Below are 13,678 nucleotides of genomic sequence, written 5' to 3'. Positions count from 1 at the left end.
CTTTTATGCTTGCATGTTGAATAGTTTCTAAGGTATTTAGTTACATGTAGAGAGAGACTCAGGGAAAAGTGAGTCTGCCCATCTTGGAAGTTCTAGTAATACCTCTTTGAACTGTGATTACAAAAGTTAATACGTTTACACTGTAGTCAAAAGTGAGAGGTACAGAGACTCCCAGTAATGAAAAACAAAATTACCCAAACTCTACCTTACAGAAATTAGCCTAGTTCTAGTTTAGGGCAGGACTTCTCAAAAGTTTTATGTGCATCGAAATCACCTGGGGATCATGTGAAAATGCAGTTCTGATTCAGTAGGTGTGAAGATTCTGCAGTTCTAACAAGCGCCCAGGAGATGCTGACCTTGCTGGTCTGCGAGCCATACTTTGGGTGACTGGGGCTTAGAGTCCATCTTACAGTCTTTTGTGTAAAGAGATATTACATATAACAAGGACAGCAGCTGCCCTTCTCCTAAATAGATTAATTTTTCTATACTTGTCTGTTCAGTTGGAAATTATATTTAAAAATTATTATCCTACTGGGTTAAATCCATTAAGATACATATGAACTTGTTTTCTTCATTTTTTAGGTCAAGATTGAGTCATTTGACTACAATGCTAGCCCTTTAATTTTTTCCCTTAACTTCTAGCTTTCTATATTTATTACATAAATTCATAAATAAATGTGATTACAGAAATTCAATGTACTATTGAATATATTTGGAAATTCAAATTTGTTAAAATTTTCTTACATCATGTATTGCATGGAGGGAGATAAATGTAGTGATTAACTTTAGAATTTTTAAAGTATATAAGTTAAAATTTCCAGGGTAACTTCTAAACTAATAGAAATAGAGACCCTAATTTCTAAACTAGTGAAGGAAATAATGGAAAAAGAATATAAAACCTAATCAACACCAAAGTGAAGGAAGTGTGAAAACATAAATATAGTATAAATAGAAAACACAAAATAAGACAGTAGACATTAATTTTAAATATTGGTAGTTACATTAAAAGCAAATGGATTAAACTCTTTAGTTCTAAGACAGAGATTATCAAAGTGGATTAAGAAAATCTAACTAGAAGTTGTTTATCAGAGACTCACCTAACACATATTGATACAGCAAAGTAAAAAGATTTAAACAGAGTGGGTAAATAATAAAAAAGCAATGCAGTTATATTAAATATATAATAGGACTCTAAGTGTACACAAAAAAGACTGTTGAAACGACTGTTCTTTCACCATTGGATTGTCCTGGCCCCCTTCGCTGAAAAAGAGTTGATCATAAATGTATGGCTTTACTTCTGGATTTTCAATTCTATTCTATTGATCTATACATCTGTCCTTACGCCAGTAACACACACTCTTCATGGCTGTACGTTTAGAGTAAGGTTTGAAAGTGAGAATTCTTCTTTTTCAAGATTGTTTTGACTGTATGGGTGCCTTGCATTGTCATAAGAATTTTAGGATCAGCTTGTTGATTTCTGCCAAAGGATGCTAGAATTTTATAGGCATTGTATTAAATCTGCACATCACTTTGGTGAGATCAATATTCTATAATTCTATAATATTCAATATTGTTGCAATGTCAACAATATTAAGTCATCCAATCTCGGAATATGGGATGTGTTTCCATTTATTTAGATCCTCTTTGACTTTGTTTTCAACAATGTTTCATAATCTTCAGTGTATAATCTTACATTTCTTTGGTTCAGTTTATTTTGAAGTTATTGTATTCTTTTTGATGTTATTGTAAGGGGAATTGTTTTCTTAATTCATTCTCAGAGTGTTCATTGTTAGTGTATAGAAATGCAATTTAATCTTGAATATTGATCTGGTATCCTGAATCTTGCTGAACTATCTATTAGCTGTAATGGGTTTTATGGTGTGTGTGTGTGTGTGTGTGTGTGTGTGTGTGTGTGTGTGTGTGTGTGCATTCCTTAGGATTTTCTATAAAAAACACATCATTTGCAAACAGAGATTGTTTTACTTCTTCCTTCCAATTTGGATGCCTTTTGTTTCTTTTTCATGATGAATTGTCCTGGCTTGAACCTGCAGTACAATGTCAATTAGAAATGGTGAGAAGTTTTTGATACTTTAATTTATATAAATGTGTGTGTGATGTGTATGTGTGGGAGTGTGTATATATATTGTAAAATATATTTCTTAGCTGTGGATCATAGCAAAATTAGTGTGAAAACCACTGTCCTAGAGAAAGTTTTTCACATGGGCACTAGGAGACATGTGTATTTATATTGAGAATGCTTATGATAGCCAAAACAAAACACAGTAAAAGAAATGAGAAACAGTCCAAATATAACAACCAAGAAAAAGTAAATTGTGGTATATCCATTCAAGGAAATGCTATCCCAAGCAAAAATGAATTAACCATAGCCACATGAATAATTGTCAGAAACAAAATGTTCCATAGAAAAGCAAGTTGCCGAGAAGTGCATATAATCTCATGCCATTTAAATAAAGCTCAGAATATGTAAAGCTAAATCTAAACTGAGTAGGACTATTTATGGGAGAAAATGGAAAACAAATGCAAGGGAGTGAAGGACACAGAATTCAGGATGGTGATTTTCAGAGAGATTCTGGAGGTGGAGGAATGGGAACTGGGAAAGGCACATAGGAGGCTTCTAAGGTACTAGCAGTGTTTCCTAAGGTAGATAGCATATACACTGAAGTTCACTTTATTGCTATTCCTGTTTTTAATGATCACTTATTTATATTATATGTCTTTTAAGTAAGCCATAAAGAATAAAAACAAAGCAAAATTAAGGTATAAGGTAAAGCAGTCTCCCTACTTCTTTCCTGAATTGGTTATCTCCCTTAAGGATAAGCCAACAATATGCCCACAGCAAATTTCTGCACTGTGTGCATTTCTGGAGAGGGGCTATAACAATCAAGATTTGCCTCTCCACCACGTTGGCTCCATCATCCTAAACAAGTCATTCTTTCTCACTCTGAGTCTAACATCTCCAGTTCTTGTTGCCTTGGGGTAAGAATATATGCGCAGATCCACTAATGTTTGTTCCATTTGCTTCTTTAGAGAGCTGGTCCTTCCTATTTTAGGTTTTAGGTGCATTAATTTGGTGTGCAATAGGTATCCTTCCTCCACACCCCCAAGTTTCTAGCACAGATACAGGTTTTTCCTATTTTTCAAATATTTGTGTAGTCATTTCAAATGTAGTTAAATACCTGAATTCAAGCCATCACCTCTACTTAGAAATCTTATTGCTGTGTTTTGAATGGACAGGTAGATTTTCTAAGACTCTTGTTTAAGGATTGGTGCCACAATTCTGGAACTGTCATCCCAAGTGATGCTGCTGCCAACTCACCCTTCATTACAGGCATAATTAACGGTTGATCCAAACCGGGTGTCTCTGTTGACAGTCATTTTGCCATTTAAGGGTTCTGGAGGAGTTCCACATGATTTACCTATAGGAGAGAAGGAGACTTTGGGGACTGAGTATAGAACACCCCGAACTTCTCTCAGTAAGTACATAAGGCCCCAACCTAGCTGGAGCTTACTGAAAAGCATTTGTCGTTCCACAGATTTTGCCACCTTGAAGAAACTTACAAGACTGCCTCAGGGTCAGCCACTTACTAAGCTCGCCTTTCAAAAAAGACCACCCCTCCAAATCTATCTGATCCTGGTATTGTGTCTCCCAGATAAATGTAGACTTCACTTATTACCAAAGTGATTCTTTTGTCATTCAACCAGTGTAAGTCAAAGATCTCAAAGTCTGGGATTCTCTTCCCACCTACATTTTTCTTCCCTCTTCCGAGTCATATGACCTAGTTTCAGTGGTGACAATGGGAAACCCCTACTGAATAGAGATTTTCCCTGCATTGTGCCTTGTGATGGTCATTTCTCATGAAATGGACTTGTAATGAAGGTGCCAGCAAGACAGAGGGGTAGGAAGATGTGACAGAAAGAATCACTCTCACATGTGCTCTACTTGAGGCAAACTTAACAAGTCATAGGTGTCTTAGTTCCAAGATCTGAACAATTGAATCAGCTCTTATGGATGTTTGATTGACACAGAAGAGTTCTCTGTCCAGAGGTACTTACGTTGACAGACGTCGTCAGCGTTTGACCAGACTGAGTTGGATAGGCAGGTAATAGAGAATACTTTCCTGTGGTAACCAGGGCGGCACTCATACTTCAAAGATGTCCCAATGGGAAACTCATACTCGTTGGTCAGAATTGTAAGCTTGGCAAATGGAAGCTGTTCCGGGGCTTTGCACTGACCTGGAGGCCAAGACCACAGTGACATCCAAGTTAAGGGAGAAACTTCTATTCTCCTTCCTCTTTTTCTCCAGTATGCTTCACAGATGTGATCAAAGAAAAAGAACACTTTAACAATGTTAAAATGATTGCTTCTCTTAGTAATGATCTTAGAAATGAGCTTTTGATTTTATTGTTCAGCTTTATTCCTTTGTTTTGAGGGAGGGAGAGAGCGCGCATAAGTGGGATGAGGGGCAGAGGGAAAGAGAGAGAATCTCAAGCAGACTCCCCACTGAGTGCAGAGCCCAATGCAGAGCTTGATCCCAGGACCCTGAAATCATGACCTGAGCTGCAGTCAGCCACTTAACCAACTGAGCCACCCAGGTGACCCTGTCCACAATTCTTAACAATGGGATGTGGAGCACTGCTCAACTTCTCAAACCTTAGAATTGAATTGTAAACCACCACCTCATTTCTTATTCTATAGTAATTTTCGTTTGAGACTTTATCACAGTCACTGCTAAAAACCCAGTTTTGCAAAGATTTGTTGCCCTCAAGAGAAACCTACTGAAAAAAAAATAAAAGGAATCTCTTGCAATCGAATGTAGCCAGGAGCTACGGGGAGCACAGTATTTGAGAGATACCAAGTATGGGTATTTCCACCAAAAATTTAAAATAACCCATAGGCCTCCTGTGAGATCCTGGAGGCTCCCAGGGCACATCAGCCCACAGTTTGGGAAATGCAGCACTCTGCTAATCTTTGTCTGTAAAGTGGAATTGTCTATTTGTATTTAATATAATTGTTGATGTATTTAGGATTAAATCTATCTAATCTATTATTTGATTTTTTATTTGTCCTTCACTTCCTATGTTCTTTATTCTCTTCTGTTTTGCCTTCATTTTTATTATGAATTGTATTTATTATGGATGTCTTCCTGGAAACCTATAAACTCCCAAGACTGAAACAGGAAGAAACTGACAACCTGAATAAACCAATAGCCAATAACAAGATTGAAGCAGTGATCAAAAACCTCCCAAAAAACAAGAGTCCAGGGCCTGATGGATTCCTTGGGGAATTCTACCAAACATTCAAAGAAGAAATAATACCTATTCTTCGGAAGCTGTTTCGAAAAATAGAAACAGAAGGAAAGCTTCCAGACTCATTCTATGAGGCCAGCATTACCTTAATCCCCAAACCAGGCAAAGACCCCATCAAAAAGGAGAATTTCAGACTGATATCCCTGATGAATATGGATTCCAAAATCCTCAACAAAAATCCTAGCTAATAGGATCCAACAATACATCAAAAGTTTCATCCACCATGACCAAGTGGGATTTATCCCCGGGATGCAAGGGTGGTTCAACATTCACAAAGAAATCAGTGTGATAGAACACATTAATAAGAGGAGAGGGAAGAATCATATGGTCCTCTCAATTGATGCAGAAAAAGCATTTGACAAAATACGGCATCCTTTCCTGATTAGAACTCTTCAGAGTATAGGGTCAGAGGGAACATTCTTCAAGTTCATAAAATCCATCTATGAAAAACCCACAGCAAATATCATCCTCAATGGGGAAAAGATGAGAGCATGTCCCTTAAGATCATGATATGACAAGGATGTCCACCCTTGCCACTATTGTTCAACATAGTACTAGAAGTCCTAGCAACAGCAGTCAGACAACAAAAAGAAATAAGAAGTATTCAAATTGGCAAAGAAGAAGTCAAACTCTCTCTTTTCGCAGGTGACATGATACTTTATGTGGAAACCCCGAAAGAGTCCACCCCCAAATTCCTAGAACTCATACAGCAATTCAGTAATTTGGCAGTATACAAGATCAATGCACAGAAATCAGTTGCTTTCTTACACACTAAAAATGCAACTGTAAAAATTAGAGAAACGATTCCATTTACAATAGCACCAAAAACCATAAGATACCTCGGAATAAACCTAACCAAAGAGGTAAAAGATCTATACCCTAGGAACTACAGAACACTCATGAAAGAAATTGAAGAAGACACAAAAAGATGGAAAAACATTCCATGCTCATGGATCGGAAGAATAAACACTGTTAAAATCTATACCTTCAATGCCATCCAGATCAAAATTCTAATGACGTTTTTCAAAGTGCTGAAACAAACAATCCTAAAATTTGTATGGAATCAGAAAAGACCCCGAATCGCCAAGGAAATGTTGAAAAAGAAAAACAAAGCTGGGTGCATCACGTTGCCCGATTTCAAGCTATATTACAAAGCAGTGATCACCAAGACAGCATGGTAGTGGCACAAAAACAGACATATAGACCAATGGAAGAGAATAGAGAGCCTATATATGGACCACCAACTCTATGGTCAAATAATCTTCGACAAAGCAGGAAAAAATATGCACTGGAAAAAAGACAGTCTTTTCAATAAATGGTGCTGGGAAAATTGGACAGCCATGTGCTGAAGAATGAAACTCGACCATTCTCTAACACCCTACACAAAGATAAACTCAAAATGGATGAAAGACCTCAATGTGAGACAGGAATCCATCAAAATTCTAGAGGAAAACATAGGCAATAACCTCTTTGACATCGGCCACAGCAACTTCTTTCAAGATACATCTCCAAAGGCTAGTGAAACAAAAACAAAAATGAACTTTTGGGACTTCATCAAGATAAAAACTTCTGCACAGCAAAGGAAACAGTCAACAAAACAAAGAGGCAACCCACAGAATGGGAGAATATATTTGCAAATGACGTTACAGATAAAGCGCTGATATCCAAGATCTATAAAGAACTTCTCAAACCCAAAAAACAAATAATCAAGTCAAAAAATGGGCAGAAGACATGAACAGTCACTTCTCCAAAGAAGACAGACAAATGGCCAACAGACACATGAAAAAATGTTCATCATCATTAGCCATCAAGGAAATTCAAACCAAAACCACATTGAGATACCACCTTACACCAGTTAGAATGGCAAAAATTGACAGGGCAGGAAACAAAAAATGTTGGAGAGGTTGTGGAGAAAGGGGACCCCTCTTACACTGTTGGTGGGAATGCAAGTTGGTACAGCTACTTTGGATAACAGTGTGGAGTTTGCCTCAGAAAATTAGAAATAGAGCTACCCTATGGCCCAACAATTGCACTCCTGGGTATTTACCCCAAAGACACAGATGTAGTGAAAAGAAGGGCCATATGCACCCCAATATTCATAGCAGCAATGTCCACAATAGCCAAACTGTGGGAAGAGCCGAGATGCCCTTCAACGGATGAATGGATAAAGAAGATGTGGTCCATATATACAATGGAATATTACTCAGCCATCAGAAAGGATGAATACCCAACTTTTATATCAACATGGATGGGACTGGAGGAGATGATGCTAAGTGAAATAAGTCAAGCAGAGAAAGTCAATTATCACATGGTTTCACTTATTTGTGGAACGTAAGGAATAGCACGGAGGACATTAGGAGAAGGAAGGGAGAAATGAAGGGGGAGAAATCGGAGGGAGAGATGAACCATGAGAGACTATGGACTCTGGGAAAAAAATTGATGGTTTTAGGGGGTAGGGGGGTAGGAGGTTGGGTTAGCCCAGTGATGGGTATTAAGGAGGGCACGTACTGCATGGAGCACTGGGTGTTATATGAAAACAATGAATCGTGGATCACTACATCAAAAACTAATAATATATTGTATGGTGACTAACATAACATAATAAAATAAAATTAAAAATAAAGTAACATGCGTCCTTACCATGTTAATGTGCAATGAACAATTATCATTCCCCAGCAATGCAAGAACCACAGAAAATGCTAACTCCGTTTACTTCCTTCCTGTCCTTTGTTCTATCATGATTCTGTCTTTAAATTCTACATATATTTTATGCTCCCATTAGTCACATTCAATGTACACACTGCCGGCTGCTTGCTGGGCTACAGACATTTGCTACTAAGCTGGACCCTAATGGTAATAGATTCCCTCAGCAGGCTCAGCTAAGAGTTTGAAAATCTGTAGAAATATGTGGTTGCCTAAACAAGGAGCTCCCAAAGACCTCCATGCCCTAATCCCTGGAGCCTGTGAATGTTACCTAATATGGCACCAGGACTCTGCAGATGTGATTAAGAATCTTGTGATGGGACGATTATCCTGGATTATCTGGATGGGCCCTAAATGTAATCACAATGGTCCTTAAAAGAGGGATGCAAAGGATCAATGACAGAAGAAGGAGATTTGAAAATGCTCCAGTGCTGGTTTTGAAGGTAGAGAAAGGCAGCCATGAGCCAAAGGATGCAGGCAGCCTCTGGAAGAGAAAAGAGCAGGGAAACCTAATCTCCCTTGGAGCCTCCAGAAGAGACACAGCCCTACAGACCTACCTGAGACTTTGACCTCCAGAACTGTAAGAGAATACATTTCTGTTGTTGTAAGCAGTTAAGTTTGTGGTAATTTGTTACAGCAGCAATAAGAAACTAGTACAAAAGGTAACAGTGTATAGTGTTAGAAACTGGATTCATAGAGACGGGGACTTGAACCTACTGTCTTCTACCTACTAACTGTGAGGTAAAAGTAAAAAACGTAAATTGGGACAATAGCCTAAATAGAAAGGAACATATGAGCCTTCACTACAGAAAGCTTGATCTGGTTTTCTTTTCCTCCTTCATTCCCAATCCCTCAAATTATAAGAAATATGTTAATCTGAACTCCATAAACTCAAGGCCTACCATAGTTTACTTAAAGAAACACTTCTGCATAGCTTTATGATTTATTAAATACAATAGTTGAAAAATATTTAAAGTATACAATTTGATGAACTTGACATATGTGTGCACCATTACCATTACCACAGTCAAGATAACAAACATTTCCATCACACCCCCAATAGTTTCCTCATTTTGCTTTATAATCCCTCTGTCTCTCTACCCTTTTCTCTAGGCGATCTCTGACCTGCTTCCTCTTAATACAGATTGATTTGACCTTCTAGAATTTCATATAAACCACCTCACTTGGTTTGTACTTTTCTTCCCTTTTGCTGGTCTAGCTTTTACACAGAATAATTATTTTGAGATTCATCCAGGTTGTTGCATATATAAAAAATTATTTCTTTTTTCCTGGGTGATACTCAGTTGTACAAATACCCCTTAATTTAGTTTGCCTATTTGGCTGTTGAATGTCATTTGGATTGTTTCCAGTTGTTGGCTAATACAAATAAAACCACTATGAAAATCCATGCCCTGTGTCTCTGTGTGGTCAGATGTTTCATTTCTCTTGAGTCAATAACTAAGAGTAAAATGCTCAGTCCTGTGATACATTTGTGTTTAGCGCTTTAAGAAACTGCCAAACTGCTGTCCAAAGTGGTTCCAGGGCGGTGATTCCAGTTACTTCCTCTTATTGCCAACACTTGGTATGGTCAATTTTTAACATTTTAGCTATTCTAATGCGTGTATATTGTCATCTCATTGTGGTTTTTGTCTTGGGTGACACAGTCCACTTGGAAATACTCCTGATTCAAACTTTCCACACAAGTCAGATGGATTTATTCTGTGCTAGAAGCACAATTTACTTATTATTATTTCCACGTGCTTGTTCAAACATAAACCATCAACCTGGAGTACACTCTGCTCTCCATTCTGCCTATTCTACTCTTTTATGAAAAGATCTGCAAGTGTTTTATTTAAACACCTCTATCAGTTAAAGAAAAAAAGAGCATGCACTTTCAAAAATTTTATATATGTATATTTAATGTTTAAAAATCTTTATATATTCATAATATTAGTATACTATATATTATATTTGGTATAGTATATAATCTAATTTAATCTATAATATGTATTCTAATATATAATTTGGTATGTTATATATAACATATTAATTTATTATATTACAATATATATTATATAATGTATTTTACAGATTAATGTATATTATAAATTAGAAACCACATAAACTATACCAACTTAATACTATATATTAAATTATATTTTTATTATATAGCCTATAAAGCTTTTATATATAATATATAATGCAATTATATATGTTAATTTTATAACAAATTGTAACATGTCATTTCATCTAAATAAATATAATGTAATGTATACATATAACATATTATGTATAGTAAAATATTAAATATATTTAAATATCCATATTTAGTAATTTTGTATTTATAAACACATGTAATATCATGTATTATATATAAACAGAAATTTTAAAAATATGAGAGATAAAATAAACATTTCAAATGCTTTGCTAATCATGATGATTTAATATGTTCATTTATTAACATCTACAAGGACAAAATAGTCACAATGAGTTTCCCTGTTCATAATAGGGGATGTAAAGCTATCATTTCAACTAGTCTTGATATTTTCTTTTTTTTTTATTTATTTATTTGAGAGAGAGAGAATGAGAGATAGAGAGTACGAGAAGGGAAGAGGGTCAGAGGGAGAAGCAGACTCCCTGCTGAGCAGGGAGCCCGACGCGGGACTCGATCCCGAGACTCCAGGATCATGACCTGAGCCGAAGGCAGTCGCTCAACCAACTAAGCCACACAGGCACCCTAGTCTTGATATTTTCTGAATTGTTTTGCTTTTGCCCTGGGTCACTTGTGATTAGACTGACAATGTTTCTTCCTCTTCATGTCTCTGACAAAGGGCCTGGATGTGTGTGGATGCCTGTGTGTGTGTGTGGAAGGTGTTATCAGCTATGCCTTTTTCTCGTTTGCTTAAGTTGGCCTTATTAGAATTATCTTCATTCTGTTTCTATGCAGAAAAACTTTGAAGTTAGTTGTCCAATCATAAAGGTTACGTTAGATAAAACCAGGTAATATAAACCATAAATCTGCTCATCTGAGCATTATGTGAACCGAAATAGGTGGCAAATCACAGAAAGCCCCTGGCCTTTCCCTTTCTCCCTTGCATTTTTATACAGCTGGGCAACAGAGTGGATCTCACCAAAGGACCAGGTGAGGGCGCCAGAGGCTGCCCTATATTCTACACGGTCCTAGTTGGCTTAAGAAGCCAATTTGTGTAAAATAACTACCGCTGTGAATCAGCCTTCCCAATCATTTCTGGATTCACTCCTTAAGCGTTGCTAAATCCATGCTCCTTCCCACTCAGCCTTCTCTGATCACTGAAGCTGAGATGTCCCCCTTTTCAGTCATGTGGTGGCCTTTATACTCTCTTGAGGGAACCTCCTACTCATGGTTTCATAGATCTTCGTGGGGATTTTCAGGTTTCGAAACACTGTCACATACACTACCTCATTTGCTTTTCACAGTAATCCTCTCAGATTGCCGGATGTCAATTATGTTCATTTTATACACAGGGACACCGAAACTCAGGGAATTTATTGACTTGCTGGGCCAGAGGCCCATAGCTACTAAGTAGCAGAGGCTGAAAGAAACCAGAACCCTGACCTCCCAATTAAGGAGATTTCACAAAACCCCACCACCCAACTTCCATATGCATGCACCTTGAAGACACGGCTCTCTCATAAAGTCCAAAGTTGGTCAACACTCCGTCAGCACTTTCTGTGTCTGCATTCCTTTGGCAAGTAAATTACTAGATAGTTTAGCTGTTTCACATTTTGAACTTATTATGATAACCTTAGTAAACGTATATTTTTTGCAATTAACGTTCCAGTAAGAAGAGGACCAGATACTCAAGATGTCCACAAACATTTCTAAGCATTGACAACAGATTGCTTAATTTACTTGGCATGCCTCTCTTCTGAAAATAAAACTTTAGGTTTTATCACGTTTCTTCTCCTGACAGGTTACTTTACAATGTCTAAGGAGATAAAATATTAATTACTTATTTAAAAAGATTTTATTTATTTACTTGTCAGAGAGAGAAAAAGAGAGACTGAACAAGCAGGGGGAATGGCAGGCAGAGGGAGAAGCAGGAGCAAGGAGCCGGATGCGGGACTCGATCCCAGGACTCTGTGATCATGACCTGAGCAGAAGGCAGACGCTTAATAACAACTTTTGTGGAAACTTGGTTTTTCCTTGTTCCTTCCTCTCTTAGAACAGAAGGCACAATCAAATAATGAATTCGTAATGTCTAGCGACAGTGGAAAACAAAATCAGTTGTCAAGAAGAGGCCGGACAAAAACAGTTAAGACCGTCATTTCAACTAAGATGTTACCAATGAATCCAAGCAACTAAGACTTCTTGGAAGACCAAAAATAAGAGAAGGATTCTAAATGAAGATGTTCACCTATTTCAAAGGAAGGAAGGGAGGGAAGATGCCACCACCAAATTTCCAAATAGTTGTAATGGGCGTTATTTTGTACTCACCACATGACGAAAATGCCACACTGTGTAAACATCTGTACATTTCCTTCTGTCTGCAGCTAGTTACAGCGAGGGCTCCGGAGCTTCCCGGGCCCTTCTAACCCCAAGTGCCGCCATGGGAGTTGTGTTAATGAAGGCTTTCAGTAAGTGGCTGTGGTGGTTTGGGGTGTGAATGGGGTGAATTCAGTATGATGCAGGGCAGTTTAAGGTGAGAACTGCACCCCCAGGACAGCTTGTCCAAACACCCTGGTGAACCAAGTGCAGACGTAACGGCTGGGAGACAGAACTTGATTAAGTGACAGGCTCTGTGTTAGACCACGACACGCTTTATGCCATTCAAGTAACAACACCACGAGGTAGAAATCAGTGTTTCCACCGCACAGAAGAGGAAACAGACTCGGACAGCTGTAGTAACTTTCCTGGCACTTACGAACTTGCTGAGATTAGAACCACGATGAATCATGGAACATTACATCAAAAACTAATGATGCAATGTATGGTGGTTAACAACAATAAAAAATTTAAAAAAAAAAGGAACCCAAGTTAGTCGCATTTCCCACTACCCTTTCTTTCGCTGGGATCAGCACTAGCTCTGCTCCAGCGGGTCTTTGTTAACACACAAAAGGGGGTATTTCCAGCGGCACCCGCCGAGCACCTGCGCGCTTCCGGCGCGGGCACCACACAAGCCCCTGGCAGAGGGCAACTCCACGCTCACCCAGAAGCCACCAGGGTCCCGGCACAAGCGCGGATCCCAGAGCCCACCTGCCTTCTCGCCCCGAGAGGCCAGCCCCGCGTCTCACCCCAGGCGTCCCGCAGCGCAAGCAGCACCAGAACCGCTCGGAGGGTTCCTCCGGAGCAGGAAATGGGGGGCGCCGGCGGCCGGAGAGGTTGCGGGCTCCTCCGAGAAGACGCTCCCATCCTCCCCAGGCACCTCGAGTAAGCAGGTGCGACCTCGAAGGAAAGCGCAGGGAACGAGGCGAAGAGGTGAGAGAGACAAAGCACTTTTCACCAGAGTTTGGGGAGCGCGGCGGGGAGGCCGGGACGGAAGCCTTTGACCGCAGCTTCCCCTTAATGGGCGAGGTCTTGTTTACTTCTAATTTGCATTGTTTCCAGCGAATCTGGCTCCCACCGACCACCTTAGGGACCCGTCTGCAGGAGCTAAATTTGGCGATG

The 13,678-nt window shown here is 38.8% G+C and overlaps 1 protein-coding gene across 6 annotated transcripts in view; it reads right to left on the bottom strand.

Moving 5' to 3' along the window:
- Positions 1-13,489, bottom strand: part of CR1L (complement C3b/C4b receptor 1 like) — an 80,171-nt gene extending 66,682 nt beyond the window's left edge. For 5 of the 6 annotated variants that reach the window (XM_027613093.2, XM_027613094.2, XM_035722424.1 and 2 more), the window contains exons 1-3: positions 13,306-13,489; positions 4,075-4,254; positions 3,338-3,437 (exon numbers count right to left, since the gene is read on the bottom strand). In XM_027613093.2, coding sequence (XP_027468894.2) covers positions 3,338-3,437; positions 4,075-4,254; positions 13,306-13,423 — 398 coding nt within the window. In that variant the 5' untranslated portion in view covers positions 13,424-13,489. Of the gene's footprint in view, positions 1-3,337; positions 3,438-4,074; positions 4,255-12,508; positions 12,875-13,305 lie in introns of those variants that run through there. The other variant, XM_035722427.1, reaches the window with a different exon arrangement.
- Between the last annotated feature and the right edge of the window lie 189 nt (positions 13,490-13,678).

The sequence above is a fragment of the Zalophus californianus genome, chromosome 10 (genome assembly GCF_009762305.2).
Source record: "Zalophus californianus isolate mZalCal1 chromosome 10, mZalCal1.pri.v2, whole genome shotgun sequence".
In the NCBI taxonomy this organism is placed as follows: Eukaryota; Metazoa; Chordata; class Mammalia; order Carnivora; family Otariidae; genus Zalophus; species Zalophus californianus.
The sequence above is the reverse complement of the archived record's forward strand: the minus strand, read 5'-3'. Positions and strand labels throughout refer to the sequence as shown.